General features: G+C 45.0%; 2 protein-coding genes and 1 long non-coding RNA gene across 3 annotated transcripts; 2 read left to right on the top strand and 1 right to left on the bottom strand.

Annotated features, from left to right (window-relative positions):
• The first annotated feature begins 808 nt into the window (after window positions 1-808).
• On the top strand, window positions 809-9256 carry LOC123190781 (replication protein A 70 kDa DNA-binding subunit C). The gene is made up of 2 exons (XM_044603508.1): window positions 809-1268; window positions 6815-9256. Exons 1-2 carry the CDS (start codon window positions 961-963, stop codon window positions 9147-9149), a joined length of 2643 nt encoding a protein of 880 aa, XP_044459443.1. The 5' UTR covers window positions 809-960; the 3' UTR covers window positions 9150-9256.
• LOC123190790 (uncharacterized) lies at window positions 1561-14653 on the bottom strand. The gene is made up of 2 exons (XR_006496573.1): window positions 14353-14653; window positions 1561-3911 (listed from the first exon to the last, which is right to left on the bottom strand). It is a non-coding gene; the product is annotated as an uncharacterized lncRNA (long non-coding RNA).
• A 5242-nt stretch (window positions 14654-19895) lies between these two features.
• On the top strand, window positions 19896-20556 carry LOC123097269 (uncharacterized). Its single transcript, XM_044519002.1, has one exon. It carries the CDS (start codon window positions 20012-20014, stop codon window positions 20276-20278), a length of 267 nt encoding a protein of 88 aa, XP_044374937.1. The 5' UTR covers window positions 19896-20011; the 3' UTR covers window positions 20279-20556.
• Window positions 20557-20758: the final 202 nt, after the last annotated feature.

The following is a 20758-nucleotide window of genomic DNA, read 5'->3' as shown; positions in this document are numbered from 1 at the left end:
CAATCTTGCCTTCCACACATCCAGGAGTCCTATCCGAACACGGATGATAACCTTCCACTCTATCTTCACGGCCCATCAGCCCGACCCATGCTTGAATATGCCGGACACCTGTGGACCCCCGAATCCAGGTCTCCCTCAGATCCCCCACCCGTGGAAATAACAAAGGTTAATGTGGATGGCGCTTATGATGTAAGAACCGGGCATGGAGGATGGGGGATAATCTGTAGGAATACTTCTTCAGAAGTTCTACTTGCAGCAGTGGGGGAATTGTAGCATATGTTGAATGCTTTGCATACACAAACGATGGCCCTACTAAAAGCTGCAAGTCTGGCGGATCAGATAGGGATTCAAAAAGCTATTTTTGAAACAGATAGCCTGATGCTCAAGCAAGCTATTGGGTCTACCTCATTTGACTTCAATCTACTCGTGTTCGGAGAGATAAAGTTAAAATGCACAAACTGAGATTTCTCATGTTTCTCGTGTATGTAACAAGCCAGCGCATGTGCTGGCGGCGTTGGGTACAGGGGTAGACCATACATCTAGTCGAGTTTGGTATGATAATTACCCTGTTGATATAGCCCGTGCTGTAACCGGCGATTCTGACGCGTCGTAAATGGAATACAAGTGTTCCATGTAAAAAGAAAAAGCAGGCCAACCGAGTAGGTGTCCCCTGCGAATTCCTCTTTCCCCGTTCGCGGGCATTCCCAAAATGAAATTCCGCTCTCCCTCCATTTCCCTGATCCCCCCGGGCCGAAATTTCTCGAAACACCCACTGTGCACCCGGTCCATGAACCGCCCACCGCCCACCCCCCACCAATCCCACATTCCACCCCACAAACCGCGCCCTCCTCTCCTCCCGTACACCGCCGCCGCTTCCCCCAACCACACCGCACACCACCAACGGCAAAACCCTCCCCCAAATTCGAAACCTCCTCCCCTCCCCTCCCCTCCGCCGATTCGATGGAGGCGCCGCCGCCGCTGACGGCGGGCGCGGTGACGGAGATATGGGAGCTCCCGAACGGGCCGGCGACGTTCCAGCCGGTGCTGCAGGTCGCGGACCTTCGCCCCGTCGTCGCCAAGAACACGACCGCGGCGGCGGCCGCGGCGCAGCACTCGGAGCGGTTCCGCATGCTGCTCTCCGACGGCGTCCACTCCCAGCAGTCCATGCTCGGCACCGGCCTCAACGACCTCATAAAGGACGGAACCCTCCGCGTCGGCTCCATCGTCCACCTCACGGACATGACGTGCAACACCATCCAGAAACGCAGGTGCGTCAACCGACATTTATTCTCTCCCTTTGCCCTTGATTGGATCTTGATCTGCTTGCCTGGCTTAGTACTCGGCTGTCGATTTGTCCGGGGCACCAGCGATTTCAGCAAAGGTGGTATCTTTGTGTTAGTTTCTTGATTGAGTTGCAGGTAGGCGCGTCTAGTTGGTGCCTGTCAGTGGTAGATCCAGGAATTGAACTTACCGGGGCGAAACATTTAAGGTCTCAAAATTTTAACGTACAAATGCAAGTCCGCTGAACCAAAACTCATAAAACTCAAATGCGAAGCTAGATGCACTCGAAAATTAACATAACTAATGGTTCAAAATAGTTCAAGATTCTCAACAACTAGGTGGCGCAACCACCAAAAAACACAAAAGACAACATAAATGCCTTAGAGAGCTACTAACATGGACTCCCGCTGCTTGAATCATTCATTCCCTGGCCCAAAATGTCCAACTCCAATTCTAATAGGTACCTACAACTAGTGAACAAGCTGCATATCAATATATATCTTAGCACAAGTATGCTAATAGTTTGAAACAACAGCTAAGAAAAGTATTTACTGAAGTTGTAATTATACGAGGATGGTTTGGTAGATGGCCTCTAAGGTTCCTGAAGCCATGAAAATTTTCAATAATCTTCTTGTTATCAATTCTAGCAAATATTTCTCGCTCAGGATAGCATATCATCATATCATTCAACCAATTATCAGATATCTTATTTGTCAAATCTGTCTTTATGATGTTAGTCGCTGAGAAAACTCTTTCAACTGATGCCGTCGCTACTGACAAAGTCAAAGCAAGTTTGATGAGCCGATAAACCAACCCTTCTAGGGGATTCTGTGTCAGAAAGTGCGAATATTTATTTCATTCCATTAAAAATAAGAAGCCATCTATCCGTACCGTAATATTTTGGAATATTATGAATTAGAGAAATTTACATGCTTTCTCATTCCATTCGCGAGGAGCTGGATGAGAAGAAACTCTCATGTCCAGTTTTGCAGTAGAGATGGAACTAAGAAAGAGAACCATCGACTATAACCCCAAAAGAACCAGATTTCGCAAACAATATAGAGGAAGAATGAAAGGAAAATCCTGCCGAGGCAAGGAAATTGTAAATGTTCCTTAGTTTCAACCAACTTGAGAGGAAGATTAGCGAGACTATCACAACCACAAAAAACAGCAGACCTTTTCATCGTATCAATTTATATCTTGAGCTGACCATCCAAATGATATTGGTCTTCTTGATTGAAGTCAACTGAGAAAATAGATGCAAGCTCAAGTAGCTTCTCATGATTAAATCTGCTAAATGAGTCTCTAGGATCTAGACTCGTAAATCGTAATGCATATCAATAACCTTGTTTAAGTCTTACTAAGTCGATTGTTCATCTCAGCTATGCTTCTTCAAGAACCTTGAGTATTTCAATCTTGTAGTGATGGAAGCCAATGTTTTAAAAGCGGTAAAGCGAAGCGAGGCGCTGGGGGGTGCCTCATTGCTTAAGCGTAAAGCGAGGCGACACTTTAGACAGACTCTGAACCTGATGGGCAGTAGAATAGAGTACCATTTAGTGAGACATACATACCTTGATTCTAATCCACGAGTGAGCACATATGCATTAGTAGCCATTATTCTAATCCATCCACTAAGCAGTAAGCAACCAACCAACTAATATAAGAGAGGCAGCAGCAGCAGCTAACAGCAGAGGAGCTGTGCATAGCATAACACATAACAGAGCAGGAAAGGCATGGCAAGCTGGTGCAGATCTGAGGCAGCAGCAGCAGGTAACAGCAGAGGTTTTGGTTCTCTCTCTTTCTTTCCCCTCCTGTAACTGTTTAACCTGTGAGCCCAGTTTTCCCGCCCTTGTGTTCCCGCCCAGCCCCTTTTCCCGCCAGAAATCTCTGTTCCCCTGCCTGGCAAGTCTAAGGCGTCCTCTCTGCACTAATGTGCCAATCAGGACGCCTAAGCGGGCACTTAAGACGCCTAAGCAGGCACTTAAGACGCTTTAATGTCTATAAGGCGGACGCCTTAGACACATGTCTAAAGCGAGCTGGATGCTTTGAGCCTGGAGGGTGCTCTGACGCTTAAGCGTCGCTTTAGGGACGCTTTACAAACAGTGATGGAAGCACAAACCATTTTGTGGAACTCCTTGCCGGAATATTCTCATTCATACTAGGCACTAGTATCTCTCTCTCAACACAAAACGAAGTGGCTCCTATCCTTCATCCCTCAGCTGCTGCAATAAACTTTTCACAGACACAATCATTTCCATTGCACTTACTACTATATTTTAGTCCTTCTGTTGCAATGCTTGTCACAAGTCATTAGTCAAACCAAGCACTTTAAGCATCAAATGCAAGATTTAGAACAAATTCAAAGACCTCCATATATTTCATCAAACCTGATACTTTGCTTCCATCATCAGCATCTTCCCCATCATGAGAAATTGGCAAATTGCATACACTTGAATCACCGAATCAATGTTCTATGATGAGACCCCCATCGCGTATCACCAGGTCTTGCTAAAGTCGTCTCATGATGTTTGCTTCTTCCTTTAAGAATCTCCCCATTCTCTACTTGCCACACAATTTTGGTATGAAGCTTTTGTAGCGATGCATTTTTTCTTTCACAAGGAAGCACTGACCTACAAAACACAGCATTGGGAACAAGTCAACAAAAGATCAGTAACCATGATTACAATCATATTTGCATATCCAAAGAAATCACTAACGGCAAGAATGCCCTTCACAAAAGCCACAACTAGTAATTGAAGCTGATGGGCGGAGCGGTGAACATATAATGCACGAGGAGTTTCATCTAACACTAGTTTCTTTAATCATTTAGTGCCCCCGCGTATTTGAGGCTCCATCATACCATTGACCTCTCAATCTAGACATCGATAATTTATGGTTAGCAAACACTTCACTCAAGGATCTTTTGAGAGACGCAGATGTGGTGTTGACAACATGCTTGACACCAAGTAACCTTTCCAAAATATCTTCTTTTATGTTTAGAAACCTCACAATGATAGCCACTTGTTGGTGGAGAGAAATGACCATCCCCAAGCTCAGTCATGATGACCTCGGTGGTTTTTCTGCGCAAGCATGTACAATTTGCTTCTGGATATCATGACAAGCCATTTGATGATTCCGAGGAGCATTATCAATTTATCATTGAGTTCATCAGCTGCAGCTTTGCATCTTTTAGCATACCAATTCAACATCTCACGAAAACTACCCATGTTTCTTGAAGTCTTAGACTCATCATGGCCATGGAAAGCAAGCCCTTGACTAAGAAGAAACCTCACAACACCCATAACAGCCAACAAATGTCTTGATATTGAAGATGGCCCCTCTCAGTTTGAGTAGTGATTGCATATGCCACACTCTGTTTCTGATTCTTGAAATCTGCACAATGTCTTCTTGCATTGTTGTGAGCACTCTTTATCAAACTTACATGAAGCCTGCAATATTCCACTGCCTTCTTCCAGTTTTTATACCCATCCTGCTTGAAGACATTGCCCCCAAACTTACATGGCTTGCTGACTGCTTAAGAAAGCAGCAAAAAACATTATTCATGGTTTTTGTCTACACTGTACTCTAGCCAATCAAACCCCTCAAACCATTCCTCTCTGAATACCCTATTATCTGTATTAATGTTGCAAGGAAAATCATGCCCAAGCGGCTGACATGGACCATTCTTCAAATATTCCCTCCTAAGTGCATCTCTAATTTCTGGGTAAGTATTTTCTCCGATTTGTTTCCGAAGTACCGGATCAGGTTCAATGTCAGCTTGACTAAACCCTTGAATAGGAGCTTGCAAAATGTTAGCATCAGAGGTCTCATTAGCCACCTCAAGTTCAAGAACAGGAGCATGTGAAATGTTTGCATCAGATCCTTCATTAGACACTTCAAGTTCATGAACAAATTCAGGTTAATTATACACTTGAGCAGACTGCACTTGCGGTTCAGTAATTGGGGTAGTTCCAAAATAAGCAGCAATTGGTTTCATTTTCTTGTAGATTCCCTACATTACAACATCACCATGTTCAGTAATTGGCTAGAAAAGTAGAAATTGAAGGTGAATGTTAGAAGAAAATGGACTGGACAGTATCAGTGTGTACCTGCTGGTTGCGCTTGCTGCCTTTGCAAACTGCAACTCTCTGCTTGCGCGAGCTTGATGCTGTGGCGCCGCCACTGCCTCCCACGCTGGATGCCCCCGGGACTGCTTCTTGTTTGCCCATTCATGGATTTGCCAGGTGCCAGCGTCCGGCGATGCGGAGCTCAGTGTCGTCGGCGGCGACGGCGATGCCTAAGTTAGGGATCGCGCTTGCTCTGTTGGGGATTTCCTGTTGCCTGGTCGGCTTGGGTGTGGGATAAGCTGCAAGCTAGTTTTGGGCTTTGGCCTGCATGTGCAACTGGGCTGCGTTGTTAGTTAAGTGTTGGCCCATGTAAAAAACAAATAGTAATTTTTTGTTTGCCTGCTTCTGGCTACCGGGGGCGGCCGCCCATACCAGCCCCTACGGTGGCACCGCCACTGGTGCCGTTGATATTCAACATGTGGAGATGCCCCATTTGCAATAACTGCCCTATGAGCCCTAGGGAACTTGCAGGATACAACAATGTTTTGGATGCTATTGTAAATTGTTATTTATTGCTTGCAGCCGGCCTCTTGGGATAATGAGTGGGTTAAAGCGTTAAACATTATGTTGGTCTTATTTCAGCTTCAAGCCTTCATTTGATTGTTTTCTGATAATCCTGTAGCATTTTACTAGCAGAATATATGCCATTACTCATTTTCTTTTCAGTTCTCATTCAATCCCAGCAGAATAAGTTATCTTTGGCATGGGTACTGTTGACAAAATTAGGGGGGTTTGGTGTTTGATGCAGTGCTATGTCAATGAATGTGTTGAACGTTTCATGTTGATCTAATGCAAATAATATGCATAGCCTGCTTGCAATCTCATTCTTCCGAGGACCCTAAGAAAGTTTGATTTCATATTCTACTGTGATTTCGCATGCGGTTGTCTGTTTGTGAGTGCACTCCCATCCAATGAAACACATTTCGCTTCTCATGTTTTACCAGGTTACCAGCGACAAGAAAGCTCCATCCTCCTAGTTTGTGATATATAGTTTTCTGAGAACTACCTTGTGTAGGAATTTATAACCCATGGCATCATGTCTGTATGTTTGTTGCAGAAAAAAATGTGTTCTATTTTGTGCCAATGCTTATGGCCTACGATCTGTTATTTTGATTGTTGATTGCCGTGTCAATTAATGAAACAATTTACATCATGTGTTTGGAACCTTGTTTGTTCCCTTTGTGAAAACATGAAGGCTAGATTTTTAATTCTAAAGACAAAGGGGCATGTTAGCTATTATATTCTCCTATGTCTTCAAATTGCTTGTTCTCGTACCGTTTTATGAGCTTAGTTTGTTTCTAGAAAACAAATATCTTCTGGTAGAACTAACCAGATAGCTTTAAACAATTTGATATTTGTATATGGATTTCTAATCAGTTGGGCTGAATTCTTTTCTATTGCTTCAGGATCGTTATTGTTGTCAAACTTGAAGTTCTCCAAAGTGAGTGCCCCAAAATTGGGACACCAAAGATTTATGAGAAAAGCTTACCTGAGGGACAGGAGCCTAACTTACCGGCCAATGCTGCTCAAACAAACAGTGGAAACTATTCTGGCCCAGGCATGCTGGGGTCTGCAGTTGCTCCAAGGGTGGAACAGATTGGTAACAATCTGTCATATGGTAGACCCAACAACGGTGGCCCAGGCGTGGGCTCTTCAATTTGTCAGTCTGTTCAACCTGGTGCTAACAATGTGTTGTCTGGTGGAACTTATGGTGCAATGTCAGCACAAAACACAATGAATGCTAACGTGGTGCAGCCAAACTCTCATCAAAACCAAAGTTTTGCGGTTCCTGGCACAGGTGGGGGCTTTGGCCCTCCTGGCAATATATATGGGCGCCCTGCACAGCCTTCATATCAGCAGCCACCTCCACCCCATAGAAATAGTGGCCCAGTTGCTAAGAATGAAGCTGCTTCTCGTGTTATTCCAATTTCTGCACTGAACCCATACCAACGTACATGGACAATAAAGGCTAGGGTGACTGCGAAGGTTCAGGTCAAGAACTTTGTTAATGCAAGAGGTCCAGGAAAAGTCTTCTCCTTTGATCTCCTTGATGCAAATGGTGGAGAAATTCGTGCAACATGCTTTGGCGCGGCAGTTGATCAGTTCTATGACTTAATTGAGGTTGATAAGGTGTACTTGGTATCTAGGGGATCGCTAAAACCTGCAAACAAGAGGTTTAGCCCTTTAAACAATGACTATGAAATGAACCTTGAGCCTTCATCATCTATAGAAGTTTGTTCTGGTGATGATAGCAGCATCCCTAAGCAGCAGTTCAATTTTCGGCAGATCAGCGAAATTGCAAACATGGATAAAGATACCACGGTAGACTTGCTTGGTGTTGTTACTTCAGTTAGGCCTTCTTTTACAGTAATGCTTAAGAATGGCGGGGAAACCCAGAAAAGAGTCCTTCAACTGAAGGACATGTCTGGTTGCAGTGTGGAAATGACCTTTTGGGGTAACTTCTGTGATGCTGAAGGTCAGCAGCTGCAGTCGCTGTGCGATTCTGGTTTGAATCCTATACTTGCGCTGAAATCTGGCCGAGTTGGTGAATTCAACGGCAAAACAGTGGGTACAACTAGCTCAAGTTTGTTAAAAATAAATCCAGATTTCCCTGAAGCTGAAAGGCTGAGGCAGTGGTACATAACTGAAGGAAAAATTGCTGCCTGCACTTCCTTATCTGGGGAAATGTCAAGCATGGGCAGGACTGATGTCCGGAAAAAAACTGCACAGATCAAGGATGAACGCATGGGGCAATCAGAAAAGCCTGATTGGATCACCGTTCAAGGTGCAATTTCACAAATCTACACTGATAATTTTTGTTACCCAGCATGCACCAGGGAGGTTAATGGTAAAAGCTGCAACAAAAAGGTCACAAATAGTGGTGATGGGATGTGGCTATGTGAGAGATGCGATCAGAGCTCTGAAACGTGCGAGTATAGATACCTGCTGTCGTGCCAGATCCAGGATCATACTGGGTTCACCCCTGCAACTTCGTTCCAAGAGGCTGGCCAGGAGATAATCGGCCTCTCAGCACAAGATCTTTTCAGGATAAAGCATGAAGAGCAAGACGATGTACGTTTCGCAGAAATCATACAGCAGGTCCGATTTCAGCAATACCTATTCAAGCTGAGAGTCAAGGAAGAAGTCTATAATGATGAGCCGCGTGTGAAGTGCAACATTGTTAAGGCTGAAAGATACGACCCAGTGAAAGAGAGTCATTTTTTTCTGGGGGCCATTGATAGTCTTTTGGCGGAGGACGCTTCAGGCTCTTCCCCTGGGCTGAATGGTGGTCCTGCTGTTAATGCTGGCTTCGCCAACTCAGAAGCTGGACAGAGTGTGCCAGCCTCCAACAATTCCTATGCCGTGAATATGGGTGGCCCAAATCAGTTTGGGCAGCAATTCAGCGCATCTCGCGGGATGCCGACTGCACCATCAGCGACACCAGCAGCAGGTAGTGGCTTCGCGGCTAATTCCTATGGTCCTTCAGCTGCCAATGCCAGCTCAGGCTTGTGTTTCAAATGTAACCAGCCTGGGCACTTTTCAAGAGACTGTCCAGGGCAGGCTGCCTCCTACAGTTCTTCGGTTGGCGGCAACGCCAACACTGGTCTGTGTTTCAAATGTAATCAGCCTGGGCACTTCGCGAGAGACTGTCCGGCGCAGGCTGCCGGCCACCAGCGCCAGACGTATGCGAATGGCGCCGCGGCAGGAGGATACAACAGGCAATCCTATGTTGGTAGCTAAGTAGTTTGTCCGATCACTTATTTTCTGCTCTCTACTTTGGTACTGCTTGTAGTATTTTCGCGTCTGCACTACCTGGTCTTGATTGTCAATAGATGTTGACTGGATAAGGGAACTAGTTTGCTATTTTTAAAAAACAAACTGGGGAGGGTCTCACTAATCGGTAGTTGTTAATGGAGCTCGGGCTCCATGGAACCCTTAATTTTAAAAAAAAACGAAAGTCAAAATTTCAAAACTTAAAAAGTTGATTTTTGAAAATTTTGATGCGCCTTCTTGTTTTGTAACTTGATGCATCTTTTCTGTACAGTACACTGAGCCACACGGATTATTACCGACCAAATTTATTATGGACCGGTCTAGCGAGCGCCCGGCTGCTCGCTACACTTTGCGAGCGGCCGGCCTAAAATTGTAAGTTTTGGTTCTTAATAATCTATAAATAGCAATTATCTAGTGTGTGTCTTTTTTGTTAGTTAGTGGATATTTTTGTTAGCATTAAATGCGTACAACAAATGCGTATAGACTAGTCTGTGAAACACATTTATTTTCGCCTTTTAAATCTTAAAAAAGTTATATCTTTTAAATCACATGTTGGAATTCAGATCCGTTTTCATCTTTGGATTCATCGCGACGAGATCTTTGAAACTAGATCCCGCATGGGTATGTTTTGATGAATTTTGTTGATGCCAATTTTGGTGCTATATGGTGCAACTAAAGTATTGCATTGTGCAACTAGAATACATTGCCGCGCCAACTGAGTATATGTATGTGTAACTAGTCCTGCCAACTAAATATTAATGCGTGTGCAACTAGTGTTCTGCCAACTAAACATCAATGTGTGTGCAACTAGACTATATTACAAGCTAACTAAGTATATGTGTGTGCAACTAGTCTTCCTGCCAACTAAACATCAATGTGTGTGCAACTAGACTACGTTATAAACCAACTAAACATCAATGTGTGTGCAACTAGACTACATTACAAGCTATGACAAAGTGACTATGCGGATCAGATTGTGCAACTCTGTGGCTATGCATGTGCCAACTAGGACTACTATGTGTGCAACTACAACTACTGTGGATGCATCTTCAAAAAACTGGGTTTGAAAAAAATTGCACCATGTAGTACTAAACTTGCACAAAGCAGTACTGAAGTTGCACAATATAGTGTCAAAGTTGGCATCAAAAAAATTTCGTCGAAACATACTCATGAGGGATCTAGTTTCAAAGATCTTGTCGCAAAGAATTCAACAGTGAAGACGGATTTGAATCCTGATGCGCGGTTTGAAAGATATGACTTTTTAAAAATTCGGAAAACCAAAATAATTGTACGTGAAGTTGTTTCTTTTAAATTAGGCTAACTAGTGTGAACACATTAAATACTAATAATGACATGCACTAACAAACAAAAATACAACTCATGAATGGCAAGAAAGCCCGGCCGCTCGTTCTCTCCAGTTAGCACGCGACCACTTTTTAAATTTTAGGATTTATTATTAAAAGTGTTTCGGGTCGGTGTGGCTTTCACACCCCTGTCTCGACAGTCCGTCTGACTGTCAGAACTTTCCATCCTTTGTGTCTTATTATATAAACATTAATCAAACCAAGAGATACTCCTAAACGAGTAGCAACTTTCTCGATCACCACACGACCAAAAATAGATACAACTGCAAACGGAATTGCCTGTGGTATGCTCAATGTTGTGAAGCTTGGCATTGTGCATAACACGACTGCGTTGTGTGCCATCCGTATTGGGCTTGGCCGCGATGCGCTTGCTCAACCGCAAGCCGGCCTCGGCATTTGGTAATGCCCCCAAAGCCATGGTATAGTATGTTGTCTAAAAAAACGTTTTTATATTATGAGACCGAGAAAGTACTTCATAATGTGTTTTTCCAGTTCTAACAGTGCTCCGTGATCTAAAGTGGCCAGACCCTATTGCCAGAAAGAGGTTTCTTCGCTGCCCTTGCGGCCGGTACCAACCAGTCTGTCTGGCACGTGCTTGTCATTTTTCTTTTACCTTGGATGTTCTTTTCTCTCGAAATGAGGGATAAAACATCCAGCCTTTGTATTGATTGGTGCACATAACTCTTAATTAATCATTGCAACGTTTACAAGGTCTAGATAAGTCGAAAAACGATTTAAAAAAAAGCCACACATGGCTACAGGAGGGAAAGACTAACCGGACATAATCACGAAAGAATGAAGCCTCATGCACCACCAATCCTATGGCTAGGTCGCCACCCATGTCGACTGAACCTTAATTTTGCCTCAGATGCTAAGTTAGTTGCACTTCTAATCACATCAATCTCGATAATGCAATGTGAAACCTTGGTGGCAGAGCAGCCACACGTTTCCCAAAGCTGGAACTTGACACTTGGAACAAATTCTTGTAGCTGTTCCGTGTTCCCTGCCTTCTACGTAGGTGCCATGGCAGGCAGCTTCCTGCTCTTTGCAGGTTGATATGACCTATTAGTAGGCCCTCTGACCACTGAAGTTTGTATCAGCCGTACATAGATAGACCATAGATTCTGCCTACACTTCTGTTGCCATGAGTGCCTAATTTCAAAAGTACCGCACTATTTGGCACATGTATGGATAGCAAAACTGTCACACACCTTTTTTTCCTTCTCATTACATGCATGCATGCTACTCACTCGCTTCTTTCATGTTTATTTCTTTCTCTAATTAGCACTAGTGGAAAAAAACTGATGTCATGCTAAAATCTCCTTATTCCGAAATTCAAAATGTTTTGTAGCCCAAACCGTCGGTCCGATGCAAAAACTGTTATCACATAAAAGATTCGTCTCGACGAGATCTTCGAAACCAGATCCCATGTTGGTATGTTTGGATGACTTTTTTTCGGGTCAATAGTTATCATGTCTGAGCTGTATAAGTTACCACGCCTGTGGTATGTAAGCTATCATGTTATTTTCACATAAGTTATCGGGACATAAAAATGGTTCTCACACGCTTCTTCACATGTATATGTATGTATGCACTACAGGGCAAACAAGCTGATGTCATCATAGAATCTCTTTATTTCAAAAATTCAAAATGTTTTGTAACTCAAACCGTCGGTTTGATGCAAAAACCATTTTCATATAAAAGATTCGTCACGACAAGATCTTCAAAACTAGATCCCATATTGGTATGTTCCGATGACATTTTTCAGGTCAAAAGTTATCATGCCTCTGCTACATATGTTACCACCCATGTGGTATGCAAGCTATCGTGCTATGTCCATATAAGTTATCGGGGTTATAATTTTCAACAACTCCCCCTTTGGTCAAAAGTTACTACAATGTTTGCACGTAAGTTATTGGATATGCAGTTCGTATATTACCATGATATTTCACATAAATTAGAGGGCTATATTTTTTAACTTGTTTCCCTCCTTGGTTAAAGTTATCATGGTGTACGTAATTTATCCGGTATGCCGTTCGTATATCACCGTGTTATTTTCATATAAGTTATCAGGGGTATATTTGAAAATTAAAAATGTTTTGTAACTCAAACAGTCGGTCCAATTCAAAAATCTAATTTCACATAAAAAATCCATCGCGATTAAGACCTTCAAAACTCAATCTCATGTTGGTATGTTCTAATGACTTTTCTTGAGAGTCAAAAGCTACCACGCCTAGGCTAATGAAATTATCACGTCATCGGTGTGTATATATTATCATGTTATTTGCAAAGAAAAGTTATCATGGATGTTTTCAACAATTTTTTCCTCAAGGGTGAAAAGTTACCATGGTGTTTTTAAGTAAGTTATCAGATATGTGGCGTGTATGTTATCAAGGTATTTACACATAAGTTAGAGGGGGTACATTTTTAACAGCCTTTTTACTGCGGCAAAAGATTACCATGGTATTTGTACCTAAGTTATTGAGTATGTTGCATGTATATAGTACCATACTATTTACACATAAGCTACTCGGGATATGTCTTTGCAACAATTTTTGGCCTCGGGTTCAAACTTATCACATAGTTTATACGTATGTCTTTGAGTATGCGGTGCATAAATTATCATGATCTTTACGCCAAAATTATAGGGGGTATGTTTTCAATATCATTTTCCCCACAGGTCAATGTTACCACGGTGTTCATACATAAGTTATCAGATAGCATCGCGTAAATTATCATACTATTTACATAGAAATTACCGAGGTATTGTTCTTCAAATGAAATTTCTCGATAGAAATTAGCACGGTGTTGCAGATAAGTTATTAGGTCTATGATGCGTAAATTAGCATGCTATACACATAAAAGTTACCGAGTATATTTCAAGAATTTTGTTCCTAGGTCCAAAAAATTATCTGGCCTGGACTGCATAAGTTACCGCACCTGCAGTATGTAAAATTACCATGCTGTTTATGCAGATGTTATCGGACATGAAACCTGAACTATTTTCAACGTTTCAATGGGGTTTTTTAGGTCGGAATATCGTCCGGTACAACCAATCGTTAGCAATATTGTTTACATGTTGCTTCCAATAAAAAATCGTTTGAGTTGTCGGTCTACTTGTGGGTTGTTAGGACCACAAGTGTGCTCGATTTATGCCGTCTAGGCCCGATTCAGGTCGATGAGCACCGATACAGTGGTAAACCCAAACTTAGTGCAAAAATTTACAGAGATGTGATGTTCATTTTCTACTATATAAGTACAGGAGAGGAGATTGTGTAGGTCAGGGATCCCAACTCAAACTCCCTAAATCTTAATGCTAGTGTTTCAGGCCTTTGTATAGTGATTTGTTGGAGCCTTTTGCAATCCATCGGCCGTGCAAATAACTGAACCTGATTGGAATGATTAGTCTATTCACCCAAGCTTCAGACAACACTGAATCTTACAAGGGGTTGCAGCAGGGAGGTGAGCAGCAGTAGCAGCCACAAGAGGCGTTGGTGAAAAAAACAGGAGCAACAAATGTATATGGATTTGGAGCCGCCTCATTGCAGAATAAGAGCAGCAAGGACGATGATCAAATAGGAGCGTCAGTGTAAAAAATCAAGCCGACTCGCCGCCGTACTTCTGCTATGTCACTACGTGCTCTACTGCGCCCCGCATCACATGCAAACCCAATCCAGAATCAACAACAAATCAAGCCGTCTCGCCGTCCTAGGGAGCAAAACAAGCACAACAGAGAGCTTCCAGTCCTAGGCTGCCGTTCGTGATGAATCCGAGGAGATGGGAGGGAGTTCTAGTCCTGGGCGTACCTAGGCGTCGCCGTGGCCATCGAAGAGGTGCGACGAGAGGCGGAGCGCGTCGGCGTTGAGACCCAGACAATCGAGGTCGCGGCGCCTGGCAAGGAGGTGCACATAGATGTCAGCGAAGCGCGGAACCACGGCGCAGGCGTCCTCCATCTCCCCGCTGCGGCCGGGCGGCCGGGCTTGTGAGCGCATCTCTTCAGGCCGGCGTGCCTTGCGGGCCAAATCCACGGCAAGGGAGATTCATGTGGTGGTGCGGGGATGAAGACGAGCGAAGGGGAGAAATAGCCACGCGATGGAGATCAGACATCGCTTGGGTCGTTTGGTAGTTTTAGCAATCTGCCACACGGTTGCCATATACATATTTCGATTTCAAAAAAAGGAAAAAATATCAGTTCAGACGGGTAACGTCGTTGGCGTATAAACCTTGATTCCAGACGCATGCAACACCTGACCTGCCGGCGTCAAGTCTTCCGGTCCGGTAGGCATCTGATGCATGCACACCGTGCCTTCGTTACTTTGCACTTTGCGGTAACTGATGGTTCATGTGTAGCAGCGATTGTATAGGTCGATGTCGATCGATGTTACATCGGCAATAGCAGGCGAAGATGGAGCAAGATTTGGACCAGTTAATTAATTTCTCAGTGCTTTGACAAACATGACTCCTGTTACTCTCAAATTGATATACTCCTTCCGTTCACTTTTGTAAGAGCGTTTAGACATTTAAGATAACACTTAAGACGTTCAATTTAGCTGTCTAAAACATCTTATAAAACTGAACAGAGGGAGTATTAAATTTCAATAGATCCAATTTCTTCCCATCACCTTTAGGAATTAGGATCTTGGGTCCCACACCATGTGTAAGCAACTGAAATCTCAAATAATCAAAGTTAACGACAGAGACAGGCCTAGGGCAGTTGAGGCTGTAACCCGCCTTGTAACAATAGTCTCTTTTACAATTTCGTCGAGTATACAAAATTACCAAGTGCATCACTCAAGCTAGCTTCGTCCTAGGCGTAACCCGATGCTAGGCGATACAAAATTCTAGAGTGAGAGACAAAGCAGAGGAATTTTATAGCCGGAAAAAAAGGGAAGACCTTTTGCTATTGAAACGTAGCTTTTGCTCCAGCTTTGTTAATAAGCACTGCCGAACTATGCACTGTTTTCCCCTATTTTTTTTAATGCAGGCGCATACCACCGAACTAAGCACTGTTTTCCCCTACAGAAGCAATTAAGTACCAACTTTACCGGACTGCCGGTTGTTTATCACGTTTGGAAACCCTGCAAGTGCAAATCAACAACATTTTAATTTACTTTTCTCTTCCTAAGGAAAGAAGACAACACCTCTTTCTACTTCAACGAGTTACATGTACTCCACATGGAATCTCTCCTACCCGATTAGTTCGGCAGCGGAATCAGATTAGCCGCAACAACTCACGCGATTAAGTATCTTAAAATCCTTGACTACCGCAGCCATTGAACCAAGTGTGAATTGTTGCGTGTTGCATGAGGTTCGTAGTCCACTGACGGAGAAGAGAGATGCGGAAACATGCAATGAATTGCCCAGCCTTGTTCTAAACGAAACAAGCAAATTAATCAGACTAACTACCCACCACAAAAGGCTGAGCTTGTCAGCTTTGCACATGATTCGATCAAATTGGCATATTTTACCTGCTCGTACACTTGCCATGCGCAGAGAGGCACCATCTAGCAACCGGGTCATCTCACTGTCGCCACGCGTGTAGATCAGCTCTCTACTGCTTCGGTGGAGGCACGTCTTTCTCACTTTAGGTCTTTAAGATCGAGCGCGATGACTTTAAGATGAGCAGGATGATGATGAGTCGACACCAATCACAGATTCCACTGGCAACATAGAGATGCAATCATACAATGTTCGGCAACGGAGGAAACTTAAAAGCACCAGAAAATATGAAGATCTTCTCGCGGTGCTTCATATGGTTGATAAAATGTTTTCCTTCTTCATACAAAGATGAGTGTTTTTTTTTACTCATCACCTCTAGAGTTGATTCTTCTTCTCTACGTGCACTGTACATGAAGGACCCCTCGCGACCCCTCCCCAGGGCGCTGCCAGGGGGCGATCTCAGCGCCGCCAGCAGCCAACACGAGGCAGCCTCTCCTCCGCCGCTGCCGCCAGCTTAGGCCGCGGTGGCAGCGGGCCCGGTGCCAAAGGGGCCGGGTTGCTGGATGCGACGGCATCCCTCATGGATCGGCTAGGACGAGTCCAATGAGGAGCACGTGCGGAGCGGCCAGGGCGGCGCCCCTGGTCATGCAGTGGCGGTGCTAGCTCCCGTGGTCGTTGGGAACCGGTGGGTTTTCTTGCGATGGTGGGCATGGCGTGTTGGGGAACGTAGTATAAATTCAAAATTTTCCTATGTGTCACCAAGATCTATCTATGGAGTCATCTAGCAACAAGGGAGGAGTGGATCTACATGCCCTTGTAGATCGCGCGCAGAAGCGTTCAAGAGAACGGGGTTGATGGAGTTGTACTCGTCGTGATCCAAATCACCGATAATCCTAGCGCCGAACGGATGGCACCTCCGCGTTCAACACACGTACGGAGCAGCGACGTCTCCTCCTTGATCCAGCAAGGAGGAAGGAGAGGTTGATGGAGATCCAGCAGCACGACGGCGTGGTGGTAGAAGTAGCGGGATTCCAACAGGGCTTCGCCAAGCGCTGCGGGAGGAGGGAGATGTGTCATGGGAGGGAGAGGGAGGCTCCAGGGCTTAGGTGTTGCTGCCCTCCCTTCCCCTCACTATATATATGGCCAAGGGAGGGGGGGGGGGGGCGCAGCCTTGGCCCTTCCTCCAAGGAAGGGTGCGGCCAGGGAGGAGTCCATCCTCCCCAAGGCACCTCGGAGGTGCCTTCCCTCTTTAGGACTCTTCCTTTCCCTTATCTCTTGGCGCATGAGCCTCTTGGGGCTGGTGCCCTTGGCTCATACAGGCCAAGGCGCACCCCCTACAGCCCATGTGGCCCCCCGGGGCAGGTGGCCCCACCCGGTGGACCCCCGGGACCCTTCCGGTGGTCCCGGTACATACCGGTGATCCCGAAACTTGTCCCGATAGCCGAAATAGCACTTCCTATATATAATTCTTTACCTCCGGACCATTTTGGAACTCCTCGTGACGTCCGGGATCTCATCCGGGACTCCGAACAACTTTCGGGTTACCGCATACTAATATCTCTATAACCCTAGCGTCACCGAACCTTAAGTGTGTAGACCCTACGGGTTCGGGAGACATGCAGACATGACCGAGATGACTCTCCGGTCAATAACCAACAACGGGATCTGGATACCCATGTTGGCTCCCACATGTTCCACGATGATCTCATCGGATGAACCACGATGTCAAGGACTTAATCAATCCCGTATACAATTCCCTCTGTCTAGCGGTACGATACTTGCCCGAGATTCGATCGTCGGTATCCCGATACCTTGTTCAATCTCGTTACCGGCAAGTCTCTTTACTCGTTTCGTAACACATCATCCCGTGATCAACTCCTTGATCACATTGTGCACATTATGATGATGTCCTACCGAGTGGGCCCAGAGATACCTCTCCGTTTACACGGAGTGACAAATCCCAGTCTCGATTCGTGCCAACCCAACAGACACTTCCGAAGATACCTGTAGTGTACCTTTATAGCCACCCAGTTACGTTGTGATGTTTGGCACACCCAAAGTACTCCTACGATATCCGGGAGTTGCACAATCTCATGGTCTAAGGAAATAATACTTGACATTAGAAAAGCTTTAGCATACGAACTACATGATCTTTGTGCTAGGCTTAGGATTGGGTCTTGTCCATCACATCATTCTCCTAGTGATGTGATCCCGTTATCAACGACATCGAATGTCCATGGTCAGGAAACCATAACCATGTATTGATTAACGAGCTAGTCAACTAGAGGCTTACTAGGGACATGGTGTTGTCTATGTATCCACACATGTATCTGAGTTTCCTATCAATACAATTCTAGCATGGATAATAAACGATTATCATGAACAAGGAAATATAATAATAACCAATTTATTATTGCCTCTAGGGCATATTTCCAACATGGCGGCGGCCGCGGATCTGGATCCCACCCAGATCCGTCGTCGATTTTTCACATGGATGGTCAGTGGTGCGATCAGGGCTTCAGTGAGAGGATGGAGGGTCTCCGTCGGAGTATCGACGGCGGCATATGTCTTCAATGGAGAAGCTCTGCGCGGTTCCAACCAGCTGCGAGATCGGGATGACGCGGCTTCCGATGAAAATTGCGCCTAACTGCGGTCTTGGCGGGCGATGGCGGCGTCTCTGACGTCGTTTCTTTATCGAGGCATCGTCATTGCAGGTCACATCAACTCGATCAGGATGTTCTGGGAGAAACCCTAGATTTGGGTCTACCGGATCGGGTGATGAGAGCGTTCGGTATCGTTCTCTATCCTGGGGGCATCGTTTTGGAGCAAGTGCCGGCCGGAGGGGACAAGAGGAGGAGCGGTGTTACATCTACCGCAAGGCCGACGGCGGATCACGGCGGCATGGCGCTGCGGAGTTTCGCCGTCAGGCGTGTGTGGATGGATACGTGCAGGATGGTGGCGTTGTTTGGCGCTGTGGTGGCGTCGACAACAGGACTGGCAAGGTCGGTGCGTCAGTATCGGCTCTGAAGATGGATCGGTGGAAGACGGTGGCGACGGCCTCTGAGAGTGCACCGGACCGGTGTGTGACCCATACTCGACAATGCGGCTTGGTGGGACATCCGGCTTTACATGTTAGGCTTTGGTGCGATGTCTGTTTGGTATTCGGCTCACCCTTCATCAAGTAGATAGGAGTAGTGATAGATGTTGCCAAGATGGTGACTTCAGACTTACTTATGTATTGTTTTGTAAGGTCTTTCTGAATAATTAATAAAATGGTTGCATACGTCGTCCAGATGCAGAGAGATTGGGGTCGTCCTCCTTTAAAGAAAATCCTCTATAGTTGTGGGTATTAGTTAACAACCCCCAGACTTGCTATTTTGTGTTGCCTCGGCTCTAAAGGTTGTGTATTTGCTTGTCCATAAATTAGGTTTTAAATTTCAGTATCAGAAATATTTTAGCAGTTGCCGAAATCAATGAATGTCACTGAAACTCAGTTATTTCAGTTTTAGTTCGATCAAAGGACCAAAATTTCCAATTGAATTTGACAGAGGTCCAATCAAATATTATGAAAATCCAAGAAATAATTTAATAATTATTTGATTTTGCGTGTGCTACCAAAATTGCTGAAATATTTTGATCTAAAGGCAATTATTTCAGTATGTACCGAAACTAATGAAATTTCTGAAATCTCAACGAAATTACACTGAAAGTGAAAACTATCAACTTGTGGATAGTTTACATTCAGCTTCAGAGCTGTAACATCGTGATATATAGTTGGAGCGCATAGGCTGTTACTTTTATTGTTCAGTGGTCTTAAAGAAAATCGCCACTACAAGGACGACAGAGCAGCAGCTGATAATTGTGTCCCTACATACTTAATCCCCTATGGCAACCACCACTGAACATTCCAGACAACAAACGGCGACAGCTGCTGCTTGCTCCTGGAGCCTATAAATGGAGGTCCCATCATCCCAAGCCATGGAAGGCAAATCCTGACATCTCCTCCCCCGCCACGAAAGCACAAGCATGGCTCGCGCCATGACCGCCACCGCCGGCAACGGCGACGTGTGGGTGGAGAAGGTGGACAAGATCAGGTACGTCTACAACGCCGTCACCAGGCCTTCTGTTTCCCCTAACCCGAGGCCGGCGACGGTGACGAAGAAGCTGGCCGCCGCCAACGTCGCCATCTCCAGGAAGAACAGCGGGACGACCCTGGTCCGCGGCGTGGCCTCGCCGGAGGACATCGACGACTACATCGCCAGGAAGAAGAGGGAGTTCGCTCTAGGCCTGTAGCTCAAATGGATTAGTATCCACGATGGCATGATCATGAGCTAGGATGCTTTAAATTAACTAGTTAGCTATGAAAGCTGCGTGTTGCGGTTGTGATTATGGAGTATGATATGGAGTTGGTCATGCTCATGCATCAACTTAATTAGCGTGTGCGCCATAAGTTCTAAGCATGTTTCTTCAGGTGTTGTTCTTTTATGTCTTGTCTGAATTAAATTCTAGTATGTTCCAATGGTCATTTCAGTTTTCTGAATAAATCTTGAATGGCTCTTTTGGATGCTTCATCTCAGCAGGCAGAGAGTTGATTACATCAATTTTCGCATGATCATGTGACCCCACTGAGTTTTGTATTCTGCTTTCTGTTGCCCCACGCTACCTGGAGTGGATAGACACCAGACACCTTGATGGGAATAAAGTATGCAAGATCTTTGGACCCGATTAAGCAAGAGGATTCTTCATCTTAGGTGATCGAATTGTGATATTCAC

The sequence above is a fragment of the Triticum aestivum genome, chromosome 1A, assembly GCF_018294505.1.
Source record: "Triticum aestivum cultivar Chinese Spring chromosome 1A, IWGSC CS RefSeq v2.1, whole genome shotgun sequence".
Classification (NCBI taxonomy): domain Eukaryota; kingdom Viridiplantae; phylum Streptophyta; class Magnoliopsida; order Poales; family Poaceae; genus Triticum; species Triticum aestivum.
This window is presented reverse-complemented; position numbering and strand designations above follow the sequence as displayed.

Coding starts and splice junctions, on each gene's coding strand:
- LOC123190781 (XM_044603508.1), top strand. CDS start 961: ATGGAGGCGCCGCCGCCGCTGACGGCGGGCGCGGTGACGGAGATATGG. Junction 1,269..6,814: donor AACACCATCCAGAAACGCAG/GTGCGTCAACCG, acceptor CTATTGCTTCAG/GATCGTTATTGTTGTCAAAC.
- LOC123097269 (XM_044519002.1), top strand. CDS start 20,012: ATGGCTCGCGCCATGACCGCCACCGCCGGCAACGGCGACGTGTGGGTG.